General features: G+C 38.9%; 1 protein-coding gene across 1 annotated transcript; it reads left to right on the top strand.

Moving 5' to 3' along the window:
- The first annotated feature begins 412 nt into the window (after window positions 1–412).
- Window positions 413–18,124, top strand: prr13 (proline rich 13). Its single transcript, XM_017719171.2, has 4 exons — window positions 413–566; window positions 2,545–2,616; window positions 2,741–3,123; window positions 17,312–18,124. The coding sequence occupies exons 2-4, from the start codon at window positions 2,601–2,603 to the stop codon at window positions 17,357–17,359; spliced, it is 447 nt and encodes a 148-aa protein (XP_017574660.1). The 5' UTR covers window positions 413–566; window positions 2,545–2,600; the 3' UTR covers window positions 17,360–18,124.
- Window positions 18,125–24,057: the final 5,933 nt, after the last annotated feature.

Genomic DNA, 24,057 nt, shown 5'->3' with positions numbered 1-24,057 from the left:
TTTTCACTAAATAAGCAGGTCTTAATCCTCGTTGATTAGAGACTCTCTACAATAAGCAGAAGGTTGTTCTCTGCACTACTTTAAGTAAAAGATTTTAAAAATATTTTAGTGCAACACCTTTATATTTATTTATTGTTATACGGTTATATTTATAATTCATTTACTTTTTGTTTTTTTCTTTAATACTGATTGTACTGTTTCACTGTTGTTTTCGTTCTAAAATAAAATTAAAAAAAACTCAAAAACATAAAGCAGTGTCTGTGTGAGTGTATAAACCCGATGATTGATGATGCAGGGGGCACCAACCAAAATCTTGCCTAGGGCACCACATTGGTCAGGGCCGGCTCTGCCGCCCATTCGTTCATGTACGCCCACTGGTTCTCCGGGCTGCAGACATTTAAACCTGGGTCTGCAGCGTTCGCCTTCCCGTACTTCCGGCATTGCTATGACGGAACAAAGGGAGGACGGCACAGCGACATCTCGGCTAAAACTCCTACTGGACCGAAAGAGTGGTAAGGGTGCAAGTTCACGCGTTTCGAACAAACTTCTACCAGGAGGATAAAGGGGTGAGTTTCAGTGTTTATATTTTATTTTAACACATCGTCTTCTTGAATACGCATCTTAGCTCAAGCTTCATGTCTGTATTTCTTTTGATTTTCTTTTTTTTCTTTCTGTTGTTGATCTAAAGCGGGTGTGGTAGTACTAACAGCAACATTGTGTTCCTAAGAAGGTCGTATATCCTTGTTTAAACTGAGGGTGGTTTACATTTAGGCCTGAAATATCGCTTTTCTTTACTAAATTTCCTTTTCTTTACCTCTTTATAATGCGCTAAATTCCAGAAATTAATGAGGAAAATTTACGGGAAATTAGCTTTTCTTACGCGCTTCTTCTATTGGTAGTTTTGTGCAAAAAATTGTAGGTAGAATATTTTGGTAGCCTACATGACATTAAATTCCCATTAGTAATGAAACGTGTAGGATATTTTGATAACCTTTATCAGGGGGTAAGTAATACTAGTAATATTATTAGGTCTGTACTGAAATAACGTTAAATACACAATATGACGTTTGCAACACTAATTTACTAAGCTATAAGCTAGTAAGGATATGCAAATGCTCAGTAGAACCACTTCATACGTAGGCATGACCAATTGTTAGTAACACTGGAGACACCTAAGCATTAACAGATGATTTGGATGACGTGTTAGGGAAGGACATGGTGGACATAGTAATTCTATGCTATGCACAGTTTGTAAGCTATTATCAACATCTCCATACATATATAGATTTTGTATCAATGGTCAAAAGAAGGTTCAACCAAAGCCATGATTCTGACCTGAGAACAGCTTTTTAATGAATCACAAGCAAAAACAGGCAAATGCATACATGAAACCTACAGTGTGTGTATAACCTCAATTCCAATGAAGTTGGGACGTTGTGTAAAACCAGCATTGAATGCCCGTGACCTTCGATCCCTCAGGTGGGACTGCATTAAAAACCGACATCATTCTGTAACGGATATTACCACATGGGCTCAGGTACACTTCAGAAAACCATTGTCAGTGAAACCATTGTCAGTTTGTCACTCCATCTACAAGTGCAAGTTAAAACTCTGCCATGCAAAGTGAAAGCCATATATCAACAACACCCAGAAACGCCGCCGGCTTGTCTGGGCCCGAGTTCATCTGAGATGGACTGACGCAAAGCGGAAAAGTGTCCTGTGGTGTGACGAGTCCACATTTCAAATTGTTTTTGGAAATCATTGACGTCATGTCAAAGTTCAAAAGCCAGCATCTCTGATGGTATGGGGGCGTGTTAGTGCCCATGGCATGGGTAACTTGCACATCTGTGAAGGCACCATTAATGCTGAAAGGTACATACAGGTTTTGGAGCAACATATGCTGCCATCCAAGTAATATCTTTTTCAGGGACGTCCCTGCTTATTTCAGCAAGACAATGCCAAGCCACATTCTGCACGTGTTACAACAGCGTGGCTTTGTAGTAAAAGAGTGCAGGTACTAGACTGGCCTGCCTGCAGTCCAGGACTGTCTCCCATTGAAAATGTGTGGCGCATTATGAAGCACAAAATACGACATTGTTGTATTTTACTGTTGAGCAACTGAAGTTGTACATCAAGCAAGAATGGGAAAGAATTCCACCTACAAAGCTTCAACAGTGTCCTCAGTTCCCAAATGCTTATTGAGTGTTGTTAAAAGGAAAGGTGATGTAATACAGTGGTAAACATGCCCCTGTCCTAACTTTTTTGTAATGTGTTGCAGGCATCAAATTCAAAATGAGTGAATATTTGCAAAAAACAAAGTTTATCTGTTTGAACATTAAATATCTTATCTTTGTAGTGTATTCAATTGAATATAGGTTGAAAAGGATTTGCAAATCATTGTGCAAAACATAAAAACAGAATACAATGTCCCAACTTCATTGGAATTGGGGTTGTGTGTGTGTGTGTGTGTGTGTGTGTGTGTGTGTTTATTTATATATATATATGTTCTGACAGCAATGAGGTAATATAACTTTTTTTTCCCAGGTATATAGTCAATTCGGTCAGATTTTTCCTTGTGGAACTAGAACTAAAGAGGACACATGTGGCCAAACCAAGGTGAGTTGTTCTAATTTGCTTATTTTATGTTTTTTATGTGGTTTCTTCTTTGGTTTTATGTTTTGGTTTTATGTGACCTTTTTTTTTTTTTTTTTTTTTTTTTTTTTTTTTTTTTTTAAAACAGGCTCTTCAACAGTTCCTTTTAACCCTGCCTTCCCCCCACCCCCTGGTACTACTCATCCTGTTCCACCAAACACAGGATACCCACATGGTCAGAATCCAGTATATCCACCTGACATAAACCCTGCCATGCCTCCAACTATGCCATGCATGGCTGGAGGACAAAATCCTTATCCTCCAGGCCTTTCCCCTTATGTTCCTCCACCTGGAACATTAAATCCAGGCCCTCATTTGCTGCCTCATGGTGGCTATCCTGTGGGGTTACCTGGGGCAATTGCTGGAGGAGGAATGATTATTGCAGGCCACAAGAAGCATAAAAAGGTGAAGAAAGCAAAAAAGAAGGCTCATAAAGCTGAGAAGACTAACAAACACAAGAAACATTGCAAGGTAAGCTTGGAAGTAGACTAGATGGACTTTGAGTTGGTGATGAAGTTTTCTTGAGTGTAGGTTTCTGTGAGTCATAACAAACAAAGAAAGAAGTGCCCTCTGAACTCCCACTGAGGATAAACAGAACTTTGATACTGTCTTTGGATAATATTAATAAGCTTCATGTGTCAACAATATTAGGCTTTAGTTATTTCAAAGTTGTTAAAATATGTGGAAACAACATGATTATTGCTGTGGCATATGGTGTATATACTTTTCAGAAATCAGTTTGCAGCTGTTGACTGATTAAATTCATTATTATTAAATTCATCTGCTGTATATTTGCAGTACATTTAACTATTTTAAACTTCCACTGAATTGTCAGATTACACTTTTAAGTCTGCTCATAGCCTGTTATACTTTGTACTTTATAGTTACATAGTTACTCACTGTAATCTGTTACTGCACAGTAAGCCAGCCCCTTTGACCACATGCAAGAAATTTTTTTAAATTCTTCATTTCTAAATGACAGCACACCGTCCATTAGATGTACTGTATACAGGTGAAAAGGCTGACCTGTATCTCTGAGAAGGCACATGTTTTCAGCAAGCTCCTATATTTAAACAAAAAACTAAAAGACATCAACATTACCACAGTGTTTCCACTGTAAAAATTTAAATCATATATTTTTAAACCTTGTTTTAGACTTGTCTGGTTGTACTAAGGAGCACAGTCTAAAGTCTTTAGCTGCATCATACTTAGATGTTGGTACAAATCTCTTTTCTTCAATGCCTGTTGTCTGATGAAAAAAAAGGAAAAAAAAAAACGGTGCACAAATTTTATTGCTCTCTAACATATTTGAAGGGAGATGCCATTTTAGCTCAATGAAACTTGCATCATTTGTAAGTTAGTCATTTCCATTTTAAATCACCATCTTTACTCATTAGTTATGTTTGCTTGTTTGCAACTGTCTAGCTAACTCGCTAACTGTTGTGTCAATATTTTATCTCTTCAGTTTGGTATTGTTTTACTTTCAACTTGTTTCACTGCCACATTGCGCCATTTATTATCTTCCTTTTATGTAGCCAAATTTAACAGCTGCAGAAAAGTGCACTTGGCCACACTCTTATAATAAGGTTCCATAAGAGGTTCTTTAAGCAATGCCTTAGAATAACTACCTTGGTTTCCTAAAGAAAATGTTTGTTTTATATACCAGTTCAAGGGTTTTTGCCACTTAATGGTTTTTGCTAGAACCTTTACATTATATGGAAGCTCTTTCAACTTTAAAAAGTTCTTCAGTCACACATTTACAAAAATTGTTTTCTAAAGAACTATCTACTGAAAGGTTCTGTTTTATTATAGAACTGCATAGGGACATTTTCCCAAAATGTTTAGTTCAGTTGTTTTATCTCTTTTTCACAAGCACAAAACATTCTTCCATTATTCTCGTGGCTATGTTTGTTGTGTATCCTGCATTTATACATTTTAAATCCAGATTAAGACACGCATGGGCCCCTGGGTGTTGGTGCTAGATTAGGATCCCTGTAACAATGCAATCTAGGTTTGCATATTTGTGCATCTTAGAAAAAACTGAAGGTGACTTGGTAATGAAATCAAAAGAATGAAGTAATAAGCCACTCATGATTAAACAACAGCAAGACTATGTTCACACCAATGAGAACATGGACTTAAACCCAACCAGCAACACCCTTCCCTATAAAGCCTGGGTGTGCTTGAGACTAGCACAGTTCTGTCATGGTCTAAAGAGATTGCACACTGCTAAAGCTTGACCGAGGTAAAGGCAGATAGCAATGGATGCTAAGTTGTGACTGGAGGAAATGAGGCAGGGCCTAGTGGTTACCTTATTCAAACACGGAATGATATGTAAATAGTACTGTGACATTTTTGCTTTTGAAAGAGGACAACAGCTTCTGCTCACAGTAGGCTTATTTAAGGCAGTCTCTGGCTCCAGCCTTGCTGGAAGAGTATGATAATGGAGTGCACCGTGCCTAAGTTACATCTAGCTCGCTTTGCCGTCCTGTAGACAACTCTTGTCCTGAACTGAGGATAAACAGTCCAAGAATGCTTTACAACAAGAGTTTGAGAAAATAACTGTAGCAGAACAAATAACCCAGAAAAAAATATTTCTGAACTTGTTACAATATGTAAAACACAACACTTCTTGCCTCCAGGTACTCATAAGGGACAACTAATACATAACAGTGCAATAGTCCTTGTTGTCATTTGTATTGTGACCTGTAAAAATTGTCATACTTGAACATCTAATCCTAAACCCCAGATTATTTTTTTTTAGGCCTTCAGTCACTGTTTAGCAAGTATTGCTTTTTGTCATTACCTTAGTCAAGCTTTCACTTCCTTATCCATCACTTTTGTGAACATATTTTGAGTTTGAATCTGCAGACATGGTCATAAGATGTGTCTTTAGACACTGTAAAAGTAAGACCTGATAGCCTGACAAGATCACAGTGTGTTCATTCTTTTAAAATTGCTGTTGTGTTGTCAGTGGTTTGTGAACTTGGTACAGTTCTCTTTTAAGAGAGCTTAAATAGACAATGTAAACATTTTTCCTGCCGGGCATGGTAGCATGGTTTAATTTAGGATGCTTTCCGATTTAGGATTTGGCTTTATTTTGATCGATTTTCATATAAATTCTTGGGCTTGTATCAGATTTTTATTTCACAGTTTTGTCTATTCTGGGGTTGTGTCTGTCGAGCGCAAGGTGCATGCTTTATAGGGAAGGGTGTTGAATCGGTGGTTGGCTTTATGTGAAGTTCTTGTTGATGTGTATGATCCTGCTGTAGTTTTGTACCCCCATAGTGCTGTTGCCTTGTAATATGAAAGATGATGACCATTCTGCTGATAAAATGATGTCATGCCGTTGTACCTACTTTTTCATAAGCCTACCCCAAAATGTAGTTCTGGTTAAAATACTGCTTTAAGCTTTTTAAAATTCCAAACAACAGGAAATTATCCCAACTAAGTTAACTTGATGTTGTCTGTTTACAACCAGTTTTTTTAGCTGATATTCTGCCATCATGCTGCTGTGCCAGTAATTGCTGCAGTCTTTGCTGTAATGAACAAGAGATGTTTTTGGTATGGGATACACTGCTCAAAAAATAAAGGGAACACTTAAACAACACATATAACAAATTATAACTCCAAGTAAATCAAACTTCTGTGAAATCAAACTGTCCACTTAGGAAGCAACACTGATTGACAATCAATTTCACATGCTGTTGTGCAAATGGAATAGACAACAGGTGGAAATTATTGGCAATTAGCAAGACACACTCAATAAAGGAGTGGTTCTGCAGGTGGGGACCACAGACCACTTCTCAGTTTGAATGTTGGTGGTGCTTTCACACTCGGGGTAGCATGAGACGGACTCTACAACCCACACAAGTGGCTCAGGTAGTGCAGCTCATCCAGGATGGCACATCAATATGAGCTGTGGCAAGAAGGTGCCAGTACACCAGGAGACGTGGAGGAGGCCATAGGAGGGCAACAACCCAGCAGCAGGACTGCTACCTCTGCCTTTGTGCAAAGAGCAACAGGAGGAGCACTGCCAGAGCCCTGCAAAATGATCTCCAGCAGGCCACAAATGTGCATGTGTCTGCACAAACGGTTAGAAACCGACTCCATGAGGATGGTATGAGGGCCCGATGTCCACAGATGGGGGTTGTGGTCACAGCCCAACATTGCGCAGGACGCTTGGCATTTGCCAGAGAACACCAGGATTGACAAATTCACCACTGGCGCACTGTGCTCTTCACAAATGAAAGCAGGTTCACACTGAGCACATGTGACAGACATGACAGAGTCTGGAGATGCCATGGAGAGCGATTTGCTGCCTGCAACATCTTCAGCATGACCAGTTTGGCAGTGGGTCAATAATGGTGTGGGGTGGCATTTCTTTGGAGGACCGCACAGCCCTCCATGTGCTCGCCAGAGGTAGCCTGACTGCCATTAGGTACCGAGATGAGATCCTCAGACCCCCTGTGAGTCCATATGCTGGTGCGGTTGGCCCTGGGTTCCTCCTAATGCAGGACAATGCTAGACCTCATGTGGCTGGAGTGTGTCAGCAGTTCCTGCAAGATGAAGGTATTGAAGCTATGGACTGGCCCGCCCGTTCCCCAGACCTGAATCCGATTGAGCACATCTGGGACATCATGTCTCGCTCAATCCACCAAAGCCATGTTGCACCACAGACTGTCCAGGAGTTGGCAGATACCACACACAATACTGAGCCTCATTTTGACCTGTTTTAAGGACATTACATCAAAGTTGGATCAGCATGTATGTATGTATGTAGAGAGAGAGAGAGTTTTTTTTTTTTTTTTTTTTTTTTTTTTTTTTTTTTTTTTTAAACATAAACGTAGACGTTCAGGTTCCTGTTTTGGGAGAATAGGGACAAAAAAAAACATTTTTTTTATAGGTATCTACAATATGCTTTTCTTCAAATACCATCAGCATCAACCAAGTTCTTAGACTTGGTATGCCGGAAGAGCACCGTTAAGTGCATTTAGGTACCATGTGTCAAACACAAAGCCCATGGACCAGATCAGACCCTCCACACAATCCTATCCGGCCCACAAATGTATGTTAATATTGGTCAGTTACAATGTACTGCACTACATGAGCGTCGCCTGTGACCGGTGCAAGGAAAAACTCCTTAAGAGCAAGAGAAAGAAACCTTGAGAGGAAGCAAGACTCAGAAGGGGAACCCATCCTCCTCTGGTCGACATCGGATAGCAAACAGCATTAGTATAAAATATACTACAAAACAGGAAAACGAGTGGAGTAGTGCTTAATTAAATAGTTTATGGAACAGCAGCAGGAGGGTCAGTTCATGCAGGTGAGGTGATGTGTCGACTCAGCAATTGATTAACAGATCCGTTTCTGGAGAGATATTAATGAATTAATAGTGCAGCAACTGATATTACCAAAATGCTTGTGTGAACAGAGAAGTTTTGAGTCTAGCTTTAAATCCCAAACAGATGTCATGATCAACCATCAACCGTGTTTTTCTAATTCTAGGAACTGTCAGCAAGCCTTTTCTTTATTTATTTATTTATTTTTAAGGTGAGCTTCTTTTTTTTTATGTGTGGGTTCATATAACTGAATTAATTCACTAAGGTACTGCGGTGCCACGCCATTTAATGATTTATATGTTGGGAGAAGGATCTTCTACATGAAATTTAACGGGTAGCCAGTGTAATGATGACGAGATTGGGGATACATGGTCAATTTTTTTTTATCCTTGTAAGGGCTCTAGTAGCTGCATTCTGGACCAGTTGGAGCTTATTTATTAAAGTGTTGGAGCATCCAGCTAAAATGTTGTTACAGTTGTCCAGCCTGGAGGTTATAAATGCATGCACAAGTTTTTCTGCATGAATATTATGTATAATATAGTTTAGCAATACTATGCAAGTGAAAGAATGCAGTTCTAACAATGTTGCAAACATGTGTATCAAAAGAGAAACTGGAATCGAAAATGATTCCTAGATTCTTTTACAGTAATGCTTGGAATGACTGTATAGCCATCTAGATTTAGTTCAAAATTGCAGAGTTGAGATCTCTCTGCTTTGGGTCCAAGTAGTAGAACTTCAGTTTTGTTAGGATTAAGAAGAAGGAAATTGTTGGTCATCTAGCTTTTGATATTTTTAACATGTTCAAGATTATTTAGATTTAGATCCTGATTTGGTTTAACAGATATGTAAACTTGTGTGTCATTTGCGCAGATGAAAATTAATGCAGAATCTGCAAATTAGGTTACAAGAGGTTGCATGTACAGAGATGAAAACAACGGCCCAAGCACAAATCCTTGGGGGACACCATATTGTACTAGTATGCAATCAGTGTTTATTGTTAACACTGACAAATTGATAACGGTCTGTCAGATCAAATCGGAACCATGGTAAAGCTTAAGTCCTTTGACACCAACAAAATTTTTCAACCTATTAAGGAGGATCTTGTGGTTGATGGTTTCAGATGCTACCCTGAGATCTAGAAGGACTAGTATGCAAATACAGCGAGTATTGAAAGACACAAGGAGATCATTTACTACTCTAGTTAATGCTGTTTCAGTGCTGTAAAACGTCTAAAGTCAGACTTCAGCATCTCATGGACAGAATTTTCTTGTAGATAGGAGCACAGTTGATGTGAGACCACTTTTTCTAAGATCTTAGCAATGAAAGGGAGGTTGGAAATTGGTCTATAGTTGGCGAGTTCATTTGGATCAAGATCTTACTTTAAGTAGGAATTTAACGACTGTGCATTTTAATGATTTTGGTACATATCCCAGACTGAGGAAAATTGGATTCTTTGAGTTCAGGGTATGCTTATATTTTAAAATATGTTTTTCCATTCAATTCGGAAACAGTCTAGTTTTGATATGTGCCATTTACGACTACAAAATTTTTGTTTTAGTATATGTGTATGATCATTGTACCATGGTGTGAGCTTTTTTCTTCTAACTTTTTTCATCTTAATTGATGCCATATTATTAAGAGATGACCGTGTGGATTGCAAAATTTCAGTATTTTTTTCAAGATCATCGAAGCCCAATGGGGCAGGCATTTATTCTGCATTCATTCTGAGAGATTTCTGAGTTACTGTTTCCTGTCCTTATTCCCTAAATCTAAAGTATGGTTGCAGCAGCATGCCCTATCACATTTTGAGTGTACAAGGGCCATGTCGGGTTGTAGCACAACATTAATTAAAAAGGAAATAACATTTTTTTATTTTCTCTGGCCTACAGATTTGATGAGATTTTTAATAGGGTCTTATACTCATTGAGTGACATTACTCATTGATACTGGCTGCACCACAGAGCCACACAGCTAAAATGTCTCCCTCGGTTTTCTTGATTCTGCATGCTTATTGTTCCTGACTTGCCCTTTGCTCTCTCGTATAAGACAGTAATCTCACTCCATATCTCCCACAGCACCATGCTCACTAACAAAACCCACAGCTACACAGCAAAATGTCCTACCATACGGGTAGTCATTGGCCTGAGGCAGTGGAGGACAGTAACTAAGTAAATGTAATTTGTTACTGTATTTAATCAGTTTTTTGTGTATCTGTACTTTACTGAGGTATTTCCATTTTGGGCGACTTTGTACTTTCTGTGAGTACAGCGTGCTGAGAAGTTCTTTTACACGCAACATGTATCAGAAATTAAAAGATCTTGAATCTGACTTTTTTTTTTTGGGATTTTGTATCTTTAAACTTAAAATCATACAAAACAAAAGATGAATTTCTGACTTCTAAATTAAGCAGTGTGATGGTCAAAAGACTGTGATGCTCCTAGGCTCGAGGCTTCTGCTCTCTTCTATGCGTCATCACCATCTCTTACTAAACTCACTGGCCTATCAGATTGCATCACATTAAAGCAATTACATTGCTAAATTTTTATATTACCCAAATGCAAAAGCTACAAATATTAATGAAGAATTAAATCCAAATTTACAATATATGTTTTCACTTAAAATACAAAAAATAAATGGCTCTAACATATCCGGGCCCCTAATTGACTAGGCCTTAGCATATCAATTACCAAATTAAACTCAAACACAGAGCCATTAACATTCTGTTATGTATCACATTTCTCAAACCATAACATTTTTGTATAGGTATGTGTTTAGTCCACACAATTTACAGTTCCTAGTTCATGCAGGTGAGTCTTTCTCTTCTTTCACTCTTCTCCCTGTAATAGACACAATTTAGTAATGGGTCTTTGCACTTCGAGCTACACCTCTGGAGTCTGGCATGACTTTGGTGATTCTGCCCAACATCCAGGAATTCCTTGACAGGGATGGATCAGCAACAAGGACAACGTCTCCAACTTTTCAATTCCTCTTCAGCCCAAGCCATTTTTGCCGCTCTTGCAAAAGTGGTAAATATTCCTGGGTCCGCTTTTTCCAGAATAGATCCACCATGTATTGGATTTGTCTCCAGCACCACCGTGCATAGACATCATCTTTAACGAACACACCTGGAGGTATGCTGGGCTGTATCTTCAATAGGAGCAGATGATTAGGCATGAACGGCTCAATTGCTGGGTTTATCTGTGTTCGTGGTGATAGGTCTCCTATTGATGATGCTTTCAACTTCGCACAGGAAGGTCTGTAGTCCTTCATCGTCCAATGATTGTTGCCTTACAATAGAACTCGGCACCTTTCTAACTGTACGAATTTGACGCTCCCAGGAGCTGCCATGATGAGACTCAGCAGGTTGGTTGAAAATCCATTGCACTCCTGTCTGCATCATGGCTTCATTGATACGGAACTGGTCCAGTTCTTTCAATGCCTGTCTCAGCCCCTCTCTGCACAGACCAGATTAGTGCCATTGTCGGAACGAATGAGTGACACTTGTCCTCGTCTGGCTTGGAAATGGTGTAGAGCATTTGATACACGAGTCAGTGTCAAGGGAATGGGCAACTTCTATATGCACTGTTAGGACTGTCAGGCATGTGAAGAGCGTTCCATAACGCTTGACTTTGGCATGTCCTCTATTGATATTGAAAGGACCAAAGTAATCCACGCCTGTGTTTGTAAAAGGCGGTTTGTCAGGAAGCAGACAGTCTTGTGGCAAGTCTACCATTTTCTGTTCTCCGGCCTTCGCACGCAGCCTTCTGCAGAGATTGCATTCTGAGATCACGGATCTTGCTGCTGAGTTGGCTTTGGGTATCCAGTACCGTTATCTTAATTTTGCCAAGACATGATTTCTGCTACCGTGTCCTGTTTCTTGGTGAATGTGATGAAGAATAAGGTGGGCTATTCTGTGTCGTTTATACAGCAAGGCAGGATGCTTGGCCTCCTCAGGCATCAACGATCTGTTTAGACACTCCCCTACTCTCAATACGCCATCTATAAATATGGGTGCAATTTGAAAATTGAGCTGTTTCTTCTCACCTGAGTGTGTCCCTGATGCAGAACTTTTATTTCTTCTGCTTAGGTTTGTCTCTGACTATATTTGATCAGTTCCATTTCAGGCTTCTCAAACTCTTTCCTCTTTTCACTCAGGTACTGCAACATCTCTCTTAAGTGCAGAATCCAGGCGGTTGCCTTCTTCAATTTGTGACAACTGGAGTAATACTTCACAAAATGGTTTACTGGGTCTGTGTTGTCTACCACTGAACTTGTGTGTAATACAGCAGCTGACGTCTTCACCCCTTCATCATGTTCTGGTAGGTAAGTGTACTGTTTAGGTTGCTCTGGCCACTCATTCTCATGCCAGAACCTAAGCAGCACTCCTATGAGGGTGTTTGTAAGGTTAGGCCCTTGTAATAGTTGGTTCTTTAACGACACTCCCTGGGAAGGTGCTGCAGTCAAACATGACCCTCAGCTTCCCCTTTTTTGGATGGTACACCCCGTGGTGAGGGATGAACCACACCCTACCATCACTGCGACTTAACTGCTCTTCTGGAATTCTTGTGGCATAGACTTTCTCCAGGATGTTGTTCATAAAGTCTTTATACTCCTGAAAGAAGTTCTGGTGAAGCTCAGCTTGTATACCACGATTACATGGCCTCTTCACCCTGTCATCCTTCAAAAGCAGCTTAATGCAGTAATGGCCATCTGCAAGATGTGCCAATATTATTACAGTGTGCAAAAACTGTCGTGCTGTGATGGTTCTTGCTTGTCCTCCCACCGGTGTTCTGGAAAATCAGCATCCTAGTGCCTCATCAGCATATCCTCAATGCTCGATACAGAGATACGGTTGACAAGGAAATGCTGTCTTTCAACATCATCAGATTCGTTTTCTTGGCATTTGCTGACTGGCCCGTTGACTACCCAACCTAGAGCGGTCTTCACAGCATAAGGTCCGTCTTTCCGGCTGTTAATTATCTCCCCCAGCTCTGTTGCCTTATAAGCATTGGCACAGATAAGAAGACCAACTTTTGATTCCAGTTGTGGGAGATGAACTCGATTCAAATAAGACCATTTCTCCAAATCTTTCTTCTGTGGTATATTGGCTCTCTTTGAGGGTATGTTCGGGTGTGTATACAGGTGCTGGTCAACGAATTAGAATAATTTGAAATAGTGCAATCATGAAATTCTTTGAATGCATTTTTTGTGCAGAAAGCAAATCAGGTGTTCACCGCACCTGTCCTACTCGTTAGACTAATCACAGAACTCGTTACCTGTAGAAAATTTGCTCAGCTGAGCTTTCCAAAAGGCCCATTTAGGCCATTTAACTGTGACACTGTTGTTTTATTGAATTAGAATAATGGAGAAACCGTTTCATTGAATTAGAATAATTTTTATTATAATTACAATCATCACTTTCTCAGTATTTTGTGGCTGCCCCCTTGGCTTGTATGACTGCCTGAAGTCTCCGCGGCATCGATTTGACCAGCTTGTCGCAAGTTTCCGCACTCACAGCTTCCCAGGCAGTGGCGATGTTCTGCTTCAGTTGGTCCAGCGTAGTAGGCTTTCTGTCGTGAATTTTCCGCTTGACGATGGCCCAAAGGTTTTCAATGACATTGAGGTCAGGCGAGTTGGCCGGCCATGCCAAAACTTCAAGCTGTTTTTTAGTGAACCAATCTTTGGTCGACTTTGCTGCATGAGCCGGTGCAAGATCCTGTTGAAATATGAAGTCTTCTTCGCCGAACTGTTCCTCAACAGTCGGAATCAGGAACGTTTCCAGAATATCTTGATATACGGCAGCATTGACAGTCTTCTTGAGGAAGCAGAGTTTCCCTACACTTCGAGCGGACATGCATCCCCAGACCATAACGCTCTGGGGAAACTTGACGGATCTTTTCACGCACTCGTGGTTGTAGGTTTCGCCACCACGACGCCAGACACGAGGACCTTGGTCACCGAAGGAGATGCAGAAGCGTGATTCGTCACTGAAGACCACTTTCTGCCAGTCTTCAGCAGTCCACTCGCTGTGTTCTTTGGCCCACTTCAGCCGTTTCTCCATTTGTTTCTTGTTCAGCATCGGTTTTACTACTGGAACGCGAGATTTGAAGCCGAGTTCGCGCAGACGACGGTAAGTGGTTGATCTGGAGACGTCAGCGCCGGTCTGCTTGTTCCACAAGTCGGTGAGCTCGGAAGTGGACTTGAACCGGTTGCTGACTGCGATCTTTCTCAGCTGCTTGTTGTCGCGAGCAGAAGTTTTTCGGACGCCGGAACAGTTGGTGCGCTTGCTGCAGTTTTTCTTGAGAGCTTTGCAGACGGAAGACTGGCTGATGCCGAGCTGCTCAGCAATTTTAGTTTGGGTCAAGCCTTGTTGGCGAAGGGCTTGAATTTGAGCCACTATTCCGGTTGAGAGGTCGCGCTGCTTACCCATGATTGATTTTACAACTTAGAAATTCTACTCAACCCTGACTTTATACTGCACAGTGAACACTCTTCACAGAAAACAAAAATTCGAGCATTTATTCTAATTCAATGAAACGGTTTCTCCATTATTCTAATTCAATAAAACAACAGTGTCACAGTTAAATGGCCTAAATGGGCCTTTTGGAAAGCTCAGCTGAGCAAATTTTCTACAGGTAACGAGTTCTGTGATTAGTCTAATGAGTAGGACAGGTGCGGTGAACACCTGATTTGCTTTCTGCACAAAAAATGCATTCAAAGAATTTCATGATTGCACTATTTCAAATTATTCTAATTCGTTGACCAGCACCTGTACACATTGGGCAGCTTGATGTAGTCTTGTCCATCTAAACCACACACCTCCAGCTCTGTTAGAACATAACTGCTCACCTTCTGTTCCTGTGACATGGCGTGAAGAAGGTACTCCGTCTTTCTACCTTGGATATGCAGCTTCTTCGCTATGTCCTCAGTGCAAAAGGTCGCTGTGCTTCCTTGATCCAGGAATCTTAATGATTCTTGTGCCTTTCTTTTGTTTTATTTGCACAGGTAGTATACATGCGTCATTCCCTGCACCAATATGTTCACCTCTTCCACTCCCACCCAAAATAAAGCCCTTGCGATTTCAGGAACTCAATTTTGTTTTTCAAAGGCTGATCTTGTTACATGCATTCAGTGCATGATTTTTCTTACAGTATAGACAGGGACTTTGGAAAGCATTGGCTAAGTTAACTGCTGAAGACTTCCTCTCTGGTTGGGCTTTAGTGGCATCCTTGTCAACAGCACACACACTCACAGCGAAGCTGCTCTTTTTGGTCTCGTCTTTTCTTGCATTGGCCTTCTTTGGCTTTAACTTAATGTAGCGATCGGAAGATGCTGAGTTTGTGCTCTGACATACTGAGGAATTGAACAGTGCTTGGAGTCATGAAGCACCTGCGCTGGTATGCATACCTCAGTTAAAAGATTTGAAATTTTGGACACAACATGGCACATCTGATGTGTGGTGGCCTTTAAAGTGTTGCATGCCCAAGATGTATAGATGTAAGAAAGACTCTCCAGGCAGATTTGAATCCATGATACCCACTTACTCAAAAACACAAAAAAGAGAATCAGCCAAAAACAGTCCAAAAGTTTAAAAAAAAAAAAAAAAAAAGAAAAGTTCACAAAACAGCGATAACACCAAGGGGAGATTAAAAAAAAAAAAAAAATCCAAGGGTTCAGAAAAGGGTCAAGGTAATCTAAACTCAATAGTCAAGAAACAAGGCTTTGGTATGCAGAGTAAACTAGCAATACTTTGCAGTGAGTTAGTGTTACTGGAGGTCCTTAAATAGGTAGATAAATAAGCTGCAGGTGAGAGGGATTAGGGTGTAACTAGGAAGTACGTCAGTATTCAGGTGAGGCAGACCTCTGGTGGCAAAGGTAGGTATTACACCTGAAAAAAGCTATGCACATGTTTAATACAGGATATTGGCATCTGCCTATATGTACATGTAAAAGTTTGACCCCCTTTTGGTCATATGAACGACAACAAATGAACGAAATGGTTTTAGAATGAGCAACCATAAGTATTAATTGGCTTGAAAAAATAATTTTGCTTTACATAGATTCACAAAGTAGAATCTCAAAATATTATTCAATAACTGCTGTACACTGAAATATGTGCACAAAATAACTATTCACTTTATAACATGGTGAAAAAGGGGAGAATTTCTATTTAAACAATGATCATGAATGACCATAAAATCTGTAAAAACAAAACGATAAACTAAAATCTTTGCCAGAGAGTAAACCCATCACATAAAATGTTTTTTAAACTTGATTTTGAAGGGATGCATTAACATGATTTTGGTTTTTCGCTGAGCAAGAGATGTCCAAAGAGCTGTCATTATCTCAAAGCATTTAATTTCTACATACTAATTTCTCCTGAAATTAAGATCATTTTCTCAGATTAGTTTTTATCACAGAGGTATGCACTGGGTTAAGCACAGATAAAGCACTGAGCACAGATAGAGGACTATTGTTCTTACACTAGTTTTATAAGTCTTTATAAATACATTTTGGCAGATAGAGGATAAGATGCAGGTTTCCAGGTACATCAACTGACACAGTTAGAAAGGCATAGTTGAATTCTGGCACTCTAGTTTCTAAATCCCACATTCTTAAAGTAAAGTTGCCAGAAAGAGTTTTAAGTTGTGGTTGTGAATTTATATAAGCTAAAAATTTGTCCATTTGAACCCAGTAAGTAAGTAGAATTTCCATTTGATTATTGTTCTGTAATGTTTTGTAGTTCCTGTAATGTGTATTCTGGTGTGGGTGGCCCGCAAAGGTGGAAAGAGGGGGTGGCAAAGTATTGTCAACCCCCACAAGTGTCACACTATGAAAAAGGTTAAGAACCCATGATCTATTAGATGTTTTTTTGTTTTTTTTTTTGGAACTTGGAAACCTCATAGCACATTATATGCTTAGAATTGTGTTATTTTCAACACAGTCTTTGATTATTTAACAAGAACACTGTTGTATGCTGGTGTCTGACATGTAGTATAAGATGAATTATTACCAAATATACATCACCTTAATCATACATATATTATCACATTTCTCACTTTTCTGACAAACATTTGACGAAGCCCTTGATATATTCAGTGATTCAGTGTCACACTGAAAAGCACAATGTTAAATATATATTTTTAGACCGCATAGTTTAAATGTTGCATATGTATTACATATGTAAATGAATGGTTGTATAAATAAATAAATGTAATAAACATTTATGTTAAATGTTAAACATAATAAATACAAATTAACACAATGTCTATGTAAGCAGGAATGCTGTCCTGATAATGTGAAATTATTTTTTACAGCATTCTTCAAGCAGCAGCAGCAGTACCAGCAGCAGCGACTCTAACTAAAGTCAACAAAAGTCATATCTTGTGCAATTACTCAAGCATGCTTCTGCACAACACTAAGTATGTAAGCAAAGTATGTAGAACATGTTGATGCATTCAGAAATTACTTTGACTACATTAAATTTCAGAATAGTTTTTAGTTTCCATGCTTTTGACTAAGCAATTAACACTGTATTTGGACTGATACCTAGATCAAGTTTAGCCTTTTACATATGTATGTAATATTGTAATAAAATGTAATTAATGTGCACATTCACACGCTTTGTGCAAACATGTTTTCCTTGTCGGGTTGGTATTGGATTATACTACTTGGGATTTCACAGAATGTCTTCTGTTCATTTTAGCTGTGGTCCATAGTTAATGTAAAATCACAAATGTCACTAATTTAGGCAAATACTGTTCCAAATGAAAATTGTTAAAAATAATCTAAGAAAATAGTGTGAAGCCTTTAAATCATCAGTATGTTAGCAAAACATTTCCATGTATTTAGTCATATTCTAACAAAGAGGGATATTCACATTTCTGTTAGGGATTAACTGTCAAAACTAATATTTTGCATTTGTCATATTTGTCATATTTTGTTTTGCAATAAAGATTTGTCTAAAGGGAAAAAATTGTCACCTAAAACCTAAACTCTACCATCTAGCCTATTATGTACCACATAGCACACCACTACTGATACATTAAACATATACCATGTAAACTTTTAAATGATAAATAATTTAGCTGAAGTATGAAGTAAAATAAAGTTTATTTTTTTTGAGCTTTCACATTTTATTTTATTGAAACCAGATTTAAAATCATGTTTCCTGTTCCCACCTCTATGAATATGGTGCAAAGTGTTTGGCAAAGGAGTTCCTTGATGAATACTTACTTCATACAAATAACCATATTGTTAAAATCCAGTGACTGTGTTTCAGCAACAAAAGTGACTAGAAGGTTTGCAGTATGGAGTTGCTATTGGCCTTATTGGAACAATGAAAGGGAACAGGTTAGGCATGACCTGAGAGAGGGCCTGTCCTCTTTGACATGTCCAAGGTGTACACCTGTCCAGAATAATGTGCCCTCTTTGATTTTTGATAGCTTTTTTTATACAAATGTAACTAGCTTTTTTGTTGTAATGACCTTACTTTTGGGAAACTGATCCCAGATGTTAAGATTAGCTTGTTAGTGTTTAGTTATGCTCACTTGACCATCTAAAAATTGTAGTTGTTCTAAGATGCTTTTGGGAAATCCAGCACAGTTTGTTAAACTTAGGAAGCTTTTGTCTTTCACTGACTTAATCAGTTCAGTGGATTTGTTTAGCCTCAATCTTTTGCAATATTAAGTAGTTTGAGAAGACAGTTATTTAAAAAATTAAGCATGTTTCCCTTGTCAGTAGGGACAAGGGAACAAGTACTGGTTGATTAAGTTTTTCTTCTGTTTTTGAGTAGTTCTTTGCATTTTTATATTGTTTTATCTTCAGTCTTAATTATTAGCTGTTCATCACTATAGTTACTTCCCAGCCACCTCAGTGAATATCTTGCATTTGATATGTATGCTTAATAATGTGGGAGTGGTTTGGTAGTGTGTTTGTTGCACCCTGACTTAGAAACAGCCAACATCATTTCTCTTAATTTTGAGATGGAAAACAACAGAAACAGTCAAGTCATTGGAAGTGGATTTGTGTATGCAGAATTTTTGTCCAAGCCAGACATCTTGAAGCCTGAAGTGCGCAGCAGCTTCCTGATGGGAAGTTGAGGGCAAAAGCTGGTAATTCGTATTATTAATAATTTCTAATCCTATTGTGGGGGATTTCTGATCAAATGTCCTTGAGTCATCATTAATAAAAGGTTTGCAGCAATCATTAATTTAGACATTATTAAAATAAAGTATAAAGTCATTTTAACAAAGGCAGACAGGCCCAGGTAGGGAAAGAATAGGCCTAAAGCTTCCATATATGGAGAGTTTCCATACCAAACACAGAAAGAGCAAGTTGCAGTGCTAGAAAGCCTTGAGAGATAAGCGGACACCTGCATGTAAGAAATATTGCCTGTTCAGTAAAAACAAGCTAGCCTTTAACGAAGAAATAGATAAGTAGCAAGCAGGTACGGGCCGTAACTCTTAAATAATGAGGAAAGTGCCTGTAACGCTGAACGAGGTACTGGACGCATGTGCGGAGGCAAGTGACTTTTATTGAGGGCAAATCCAAAATCAGGGTCATAACGGTACAGGGTCAATGAGCCAATATGGAGAGATCATGGGGCAGACATGACATAAACCAGAATACAACCAACAACACAGATTCAAACAAAGCAAACATAGACCAATACAAAGACCAGCAAACACAGGGCTTAAGTACACACCAGGAAGACGAGGGACAGGTGAAAACAATCAGGGACGGAGTTACAAAACAAGGGGCTGGACTAAATCAAAACAAAAAGCACACATGGACAGGACTGGGAGGGGCCAATCGTGACAGTGCCCAGCTCGAGGTCAAGAAGGCCCAATATGGAAAGTCATAAAAAATGGTCTTTGTCTGACAAAACATAGGTGTCTAAAAGAAAATTTAATATAGCGAATATAATGATAGCAAATAGGAACTCTAGGATGTTCAGAGAGGAGGAGTGAAGAAATCACCCCAGACAGGGATAATGAGCACATTTAAAAAAAAATATATATATATAAAAACTGATGTATTGTGTTGAATCTCCGCATTGTGGCTGACCGGGAGCCATCTTGTCACCTGAAACTTAATAAATGAAGAAGGGACATTTTCCTCTCCCTCAAAAGAACCATTGGCTGATGTTTGGTTTTTCATTTTTCTTTAACTTTTTGCAAGAATGCCTTTTAATCTTTTTGACTTAATTACCCTTTTTGCATCAGAAAATAGAATAAATTTAGCACTAAAACTCAACTTAGAATTAATTAATGAGCAACGTTTTTTCCACATCATCCGGGACTCGGGGCTGAGGACAGGGCACTCTGAGTCTTCATGGAACCTATTTAACTGTGTAATGTGATCCTTTTTTTTGCAATGCAAACCCCTCCAGCTGTTTTGTGTTTCAACTTACTGCATAAATTGTCACCTCATTCTTTAAGAAGCTTAGGTTATTCTTATTGTTTATTTGTCTTGCAGTAATGATACATTTGAGAAAATTCCAAAGCAGATACCTCAGGTCACTGTTAGGGTGGCTAAATCAAACATGTCTTTATAAGACTTATTCAGTTTGATTAATCTGTTTGAGTATTTTAATCTGTTTATAGTCATATTAAAACCATCATAATTATTCACAGCAGCAAGATGTCATTGTGAAGAACTCCAGAGTAATGCATTGTTCTCTAAGTACAAGTATTAAAGACAGCAACAGTTTAGTACCATTATGTCTGAGAGTATTTTAGGTTGTAAGGGAAATGCTAAGAAAATGGAAGAAGGCAAAAAAGAAGAAGAAAAAAAAAGATAAATCACTATATTAATCTACAGCAACATGGTCAAATGATTAGGTAGTCTGATATACAAGAGAAAAGAGGCCAAACTTTGGACTAATGCACTTCTTTTCCTTTTGTTTGGTCTTCAATGAGGAAACAGCCTTTAACATTAAATAAACTAGAAGCTGAAAACTAAACAGCAAAAGTCAACTACAGGACCTGGATCTTTCATAGAACTAATAAAGAAAAATGTTTATCTGACAGTAATAAACTTAACTACAATATGATAAGAGCCACATTCAATACCAAATTACAAAGCTTTCTGTAAAAAGGGTATTAATGAGAAAGCAGCAAGAAAGAAGCATGACCTGAAATAATTATGACTCCTTGCCTGAAAAATTCCCAAAGAATTTACAAAATGTTCAAAAAGGCATACCAAGTCAAAGACATTGTGGATTGTTTTATAGACTGATGGAACATAATATCAAGGCTGCATGGCAAGTCAAGGAATGTCTTCATACTCAGACAAAACAGAAGTCTTTATTCTATATCCAAAAGCTGCTTAAAACAAACTTATTCCTTTTATAATAATAAAGCACAATTGTGTTTCATCGTTCAACACACACTATAGTAGCCTTCATCCATCTTTGAAACCTTGAGGTTGGACTATGGCAAATGCCTAGTTATTTGATATTCCAGTAGGACTCTGAACAAGCTTCAGTTAGTCCAGAATGTGGCAGCCGGATTCTTAAGAACTAACTTCTTAAGAGCTAATATGTTGACCATATTAACCCACTATTCTCAACACAGTGGCTATGTTTATATGCAAAAAAAATTGCTAATCCGATTGAATACAATCGGATTACAGATTCAGACTGAGGTGTTTATATACACACTCTGTTCAGCAATCTGATGAAAATCTTCGTTTACATGCACGCTACAAGTAATCCGATGCAAAATGACGCGCATACGTGGAGTAGCCCTTAGAAAAACACTATGACAGCGTGAGGTCCAGTGAGATGAGTTTCCAGTTGACGCGCTTGTGTTTTTAATTCTTTAAACTGATGTCAGACTCAGAAAAACGTCCTTCACATGTACTTATAAAGGAAGCGGCGACAGGAAGACGTTGTGTTTTGAGACAGAAGCTGGACGTCCTTCCCACCGCTTAGAGTATATATGTTGTCTCCTCTGCAGAGTTTCGGTTTAAACGGTATAAACCTTTCGCTATGACGCGACGCGCATGCGCAGAACGTACCCACACTTTCCGACTGAAATGTAATCAGATTCAGGCGTTTACATGGCTATTATTCTTCTATTTAACGGATTATTTAGATGTTTACCCACCTCGTTCAATCGGATAGAATTTCTATTCCGGATGGCCTCAATTGGATTAGGCTATTCCGATTGAGGTGTTTACATGGACGTATTCTATTCCGATTGAGCTGTTAGTCGGATTATTAACAGATTATCAGACTACTAGTTAAAAGTCATGCTGATTAAAAAAATCTTATGTATGTATTTAGTTTTAAGTGGCAATCATCATCTATTATAAACTGTCACACCTAATTAAATTAGTAGGTCTGCTCCCTTCCTCCCCGTCTTCATTTACTCTCATATACTCACTATCTACTTTATTAGAAAAATGTGTACTCTTGCTTACTCAAATAATCATCCAATTTGGTAAATAAGTGTTACGTTCCCACAAATAGCCAAAGTCCAGGGGAGGGTGTGGGGACAGTAACATGTGCGGTGTGAGTAGGTGGAGATGGCCAACCAGTGAGGCAACCAGAGTAAACAGAAAAACAGATTTATTTCAAGGACATCCACAGTATACTACAGACACAAATGTTCACAAAACATCAAGACAACAAACCGGGACACTGAAGAACTGGACTAGCCAGGGGGAGAACACAGGCGGCACCAAATAAAAGAAAATAACAAAAGAACTACACTGGCTAGTATTTGTGTCTTGTCTACCTAAGAAAACAAAATAGCTGACTGCTACACTACTCTAAACTAGACCAAAAATACAGTGGGTGGTGTCCGCCTCTAAACTAGTGTGTCTAGACACTTAGACTAACCTGCGTGTGGCAGTGTAAGTGTGCGCACGATGTAAATTGCTCTTCTACTAACAACAACCAATTCCAAACGGTTCACAATGACAACAGAACTACACATAACAGCAAAGCTAAACTGAGGCACAAAACTTTACAACACAGCGTGTTTACAACTGATTGGTAAGTAGGCGACGAGCGTGACGAGAATGATGAATGACACCCCGATCCACCTATAAGGTGAAAGACAGACCGACTGGCGCAGAAAAGAGGTGAGAAAAGAGTTAACGAGGGAGCACAAAAGAGAGAGAGGGAGAGAGAGCGCACAAGGCGCCCACACGTAACATTAAGTAACAGCAGTGCAATGCTGAGAATAACACAGAAAAGGATCAAAAGCTTCAGTTAAAGTTAAATACACATCTGTTGGATTTTTGCTGAGTTGATCAACTGCCTCTGCTGTCTATTTTGATGCTGCTGCAGTATTGATCCTGATGTGGGGTGCGGGATGTTCTTGTTTGCCTGACCCCTAAACCAGCTCGACTGGGGTGTCACAACCATGTGATATTCACTCTGCTGTGCAAAATTGCCTAACGTGCATGTACAATTTACCCAATGGTAATGCAAAGAATGTCACTTGGATGTCATACAGACTTTAGTGAACAGTGCATGGTCACTTCCTCTTTATCTCTTGTTATGGTTTGTGTTATGGCTGGTGACAGTTGATCCCTGCCCAGACTCCTAATCAGTGCTACTCATACACCTTACACTATACAGACTTCCTTACTTGTTTATGTTAACATGTTCTTATGGCAAGTATGGCTAAACTGGGTATTTTATATATCCACCATATTTAACTCTCATGTTATTTTTTGCTGTCTGGTCTAGGCCAAAGGAGCATGGTTTCCCCTTTTGATTTATTACATTCCTCTCAGGCTTTTTTTTCCCTTTTTTCTTCTTTTTTTTCATGTACTTAGTTAGCTTTTTCTCGCCACTGTCACCTTTTGGGTTGCTCATTAGGGGTTCAACAATTCTTTTTAGAAAGATTTTGTGATGACTTGCAAATTAACTTACAACTGTACAAATGTTTTTTTTCTTTAATTAACTTTTTCTATTAATTGAATACAGTTATACACATACATATTGAAAAATACAATACAAAATACACATACAATATCATACATACAGACACATGTTCACTTTGGATTCAGATTTTCAGTATGTTAAATTAACAATTCACTT

The sequence above is a fragment of the Pygocentrus nattereri genome, chromosome 21 (assembly GCF_015220715.1).
Source record: "Pygocentrus nattereri isolate fPygNat1 chromosome 21, fPygNat1.pri, whole genome shotgun sequence".
Classification (NCBI taxonomy): Eukaryota; Metazoa; Chordata; class Actinopteri; order Characiformes; family Serrasalmidae; genus Pygocentrus; species Pygocentrus nattereri.
The sequence above is the reverse complement of the archived record's forward strand: the minus strand, read 5'-3'. Positions and strand labels throughout refer to the sequence as shown.

Bases quoted from the DNA above. Each gene is read 5' to 3' on its own strand.
- prr13 (XM_017719171.2), top strand. The intron at 3,124-17,311 runs GTAAGCTTGGAA...TATTTTTTACAG, and splicing joins AACACAAGAAACATTGCAAG to CATTCTTCAAGCAGCAGCAG.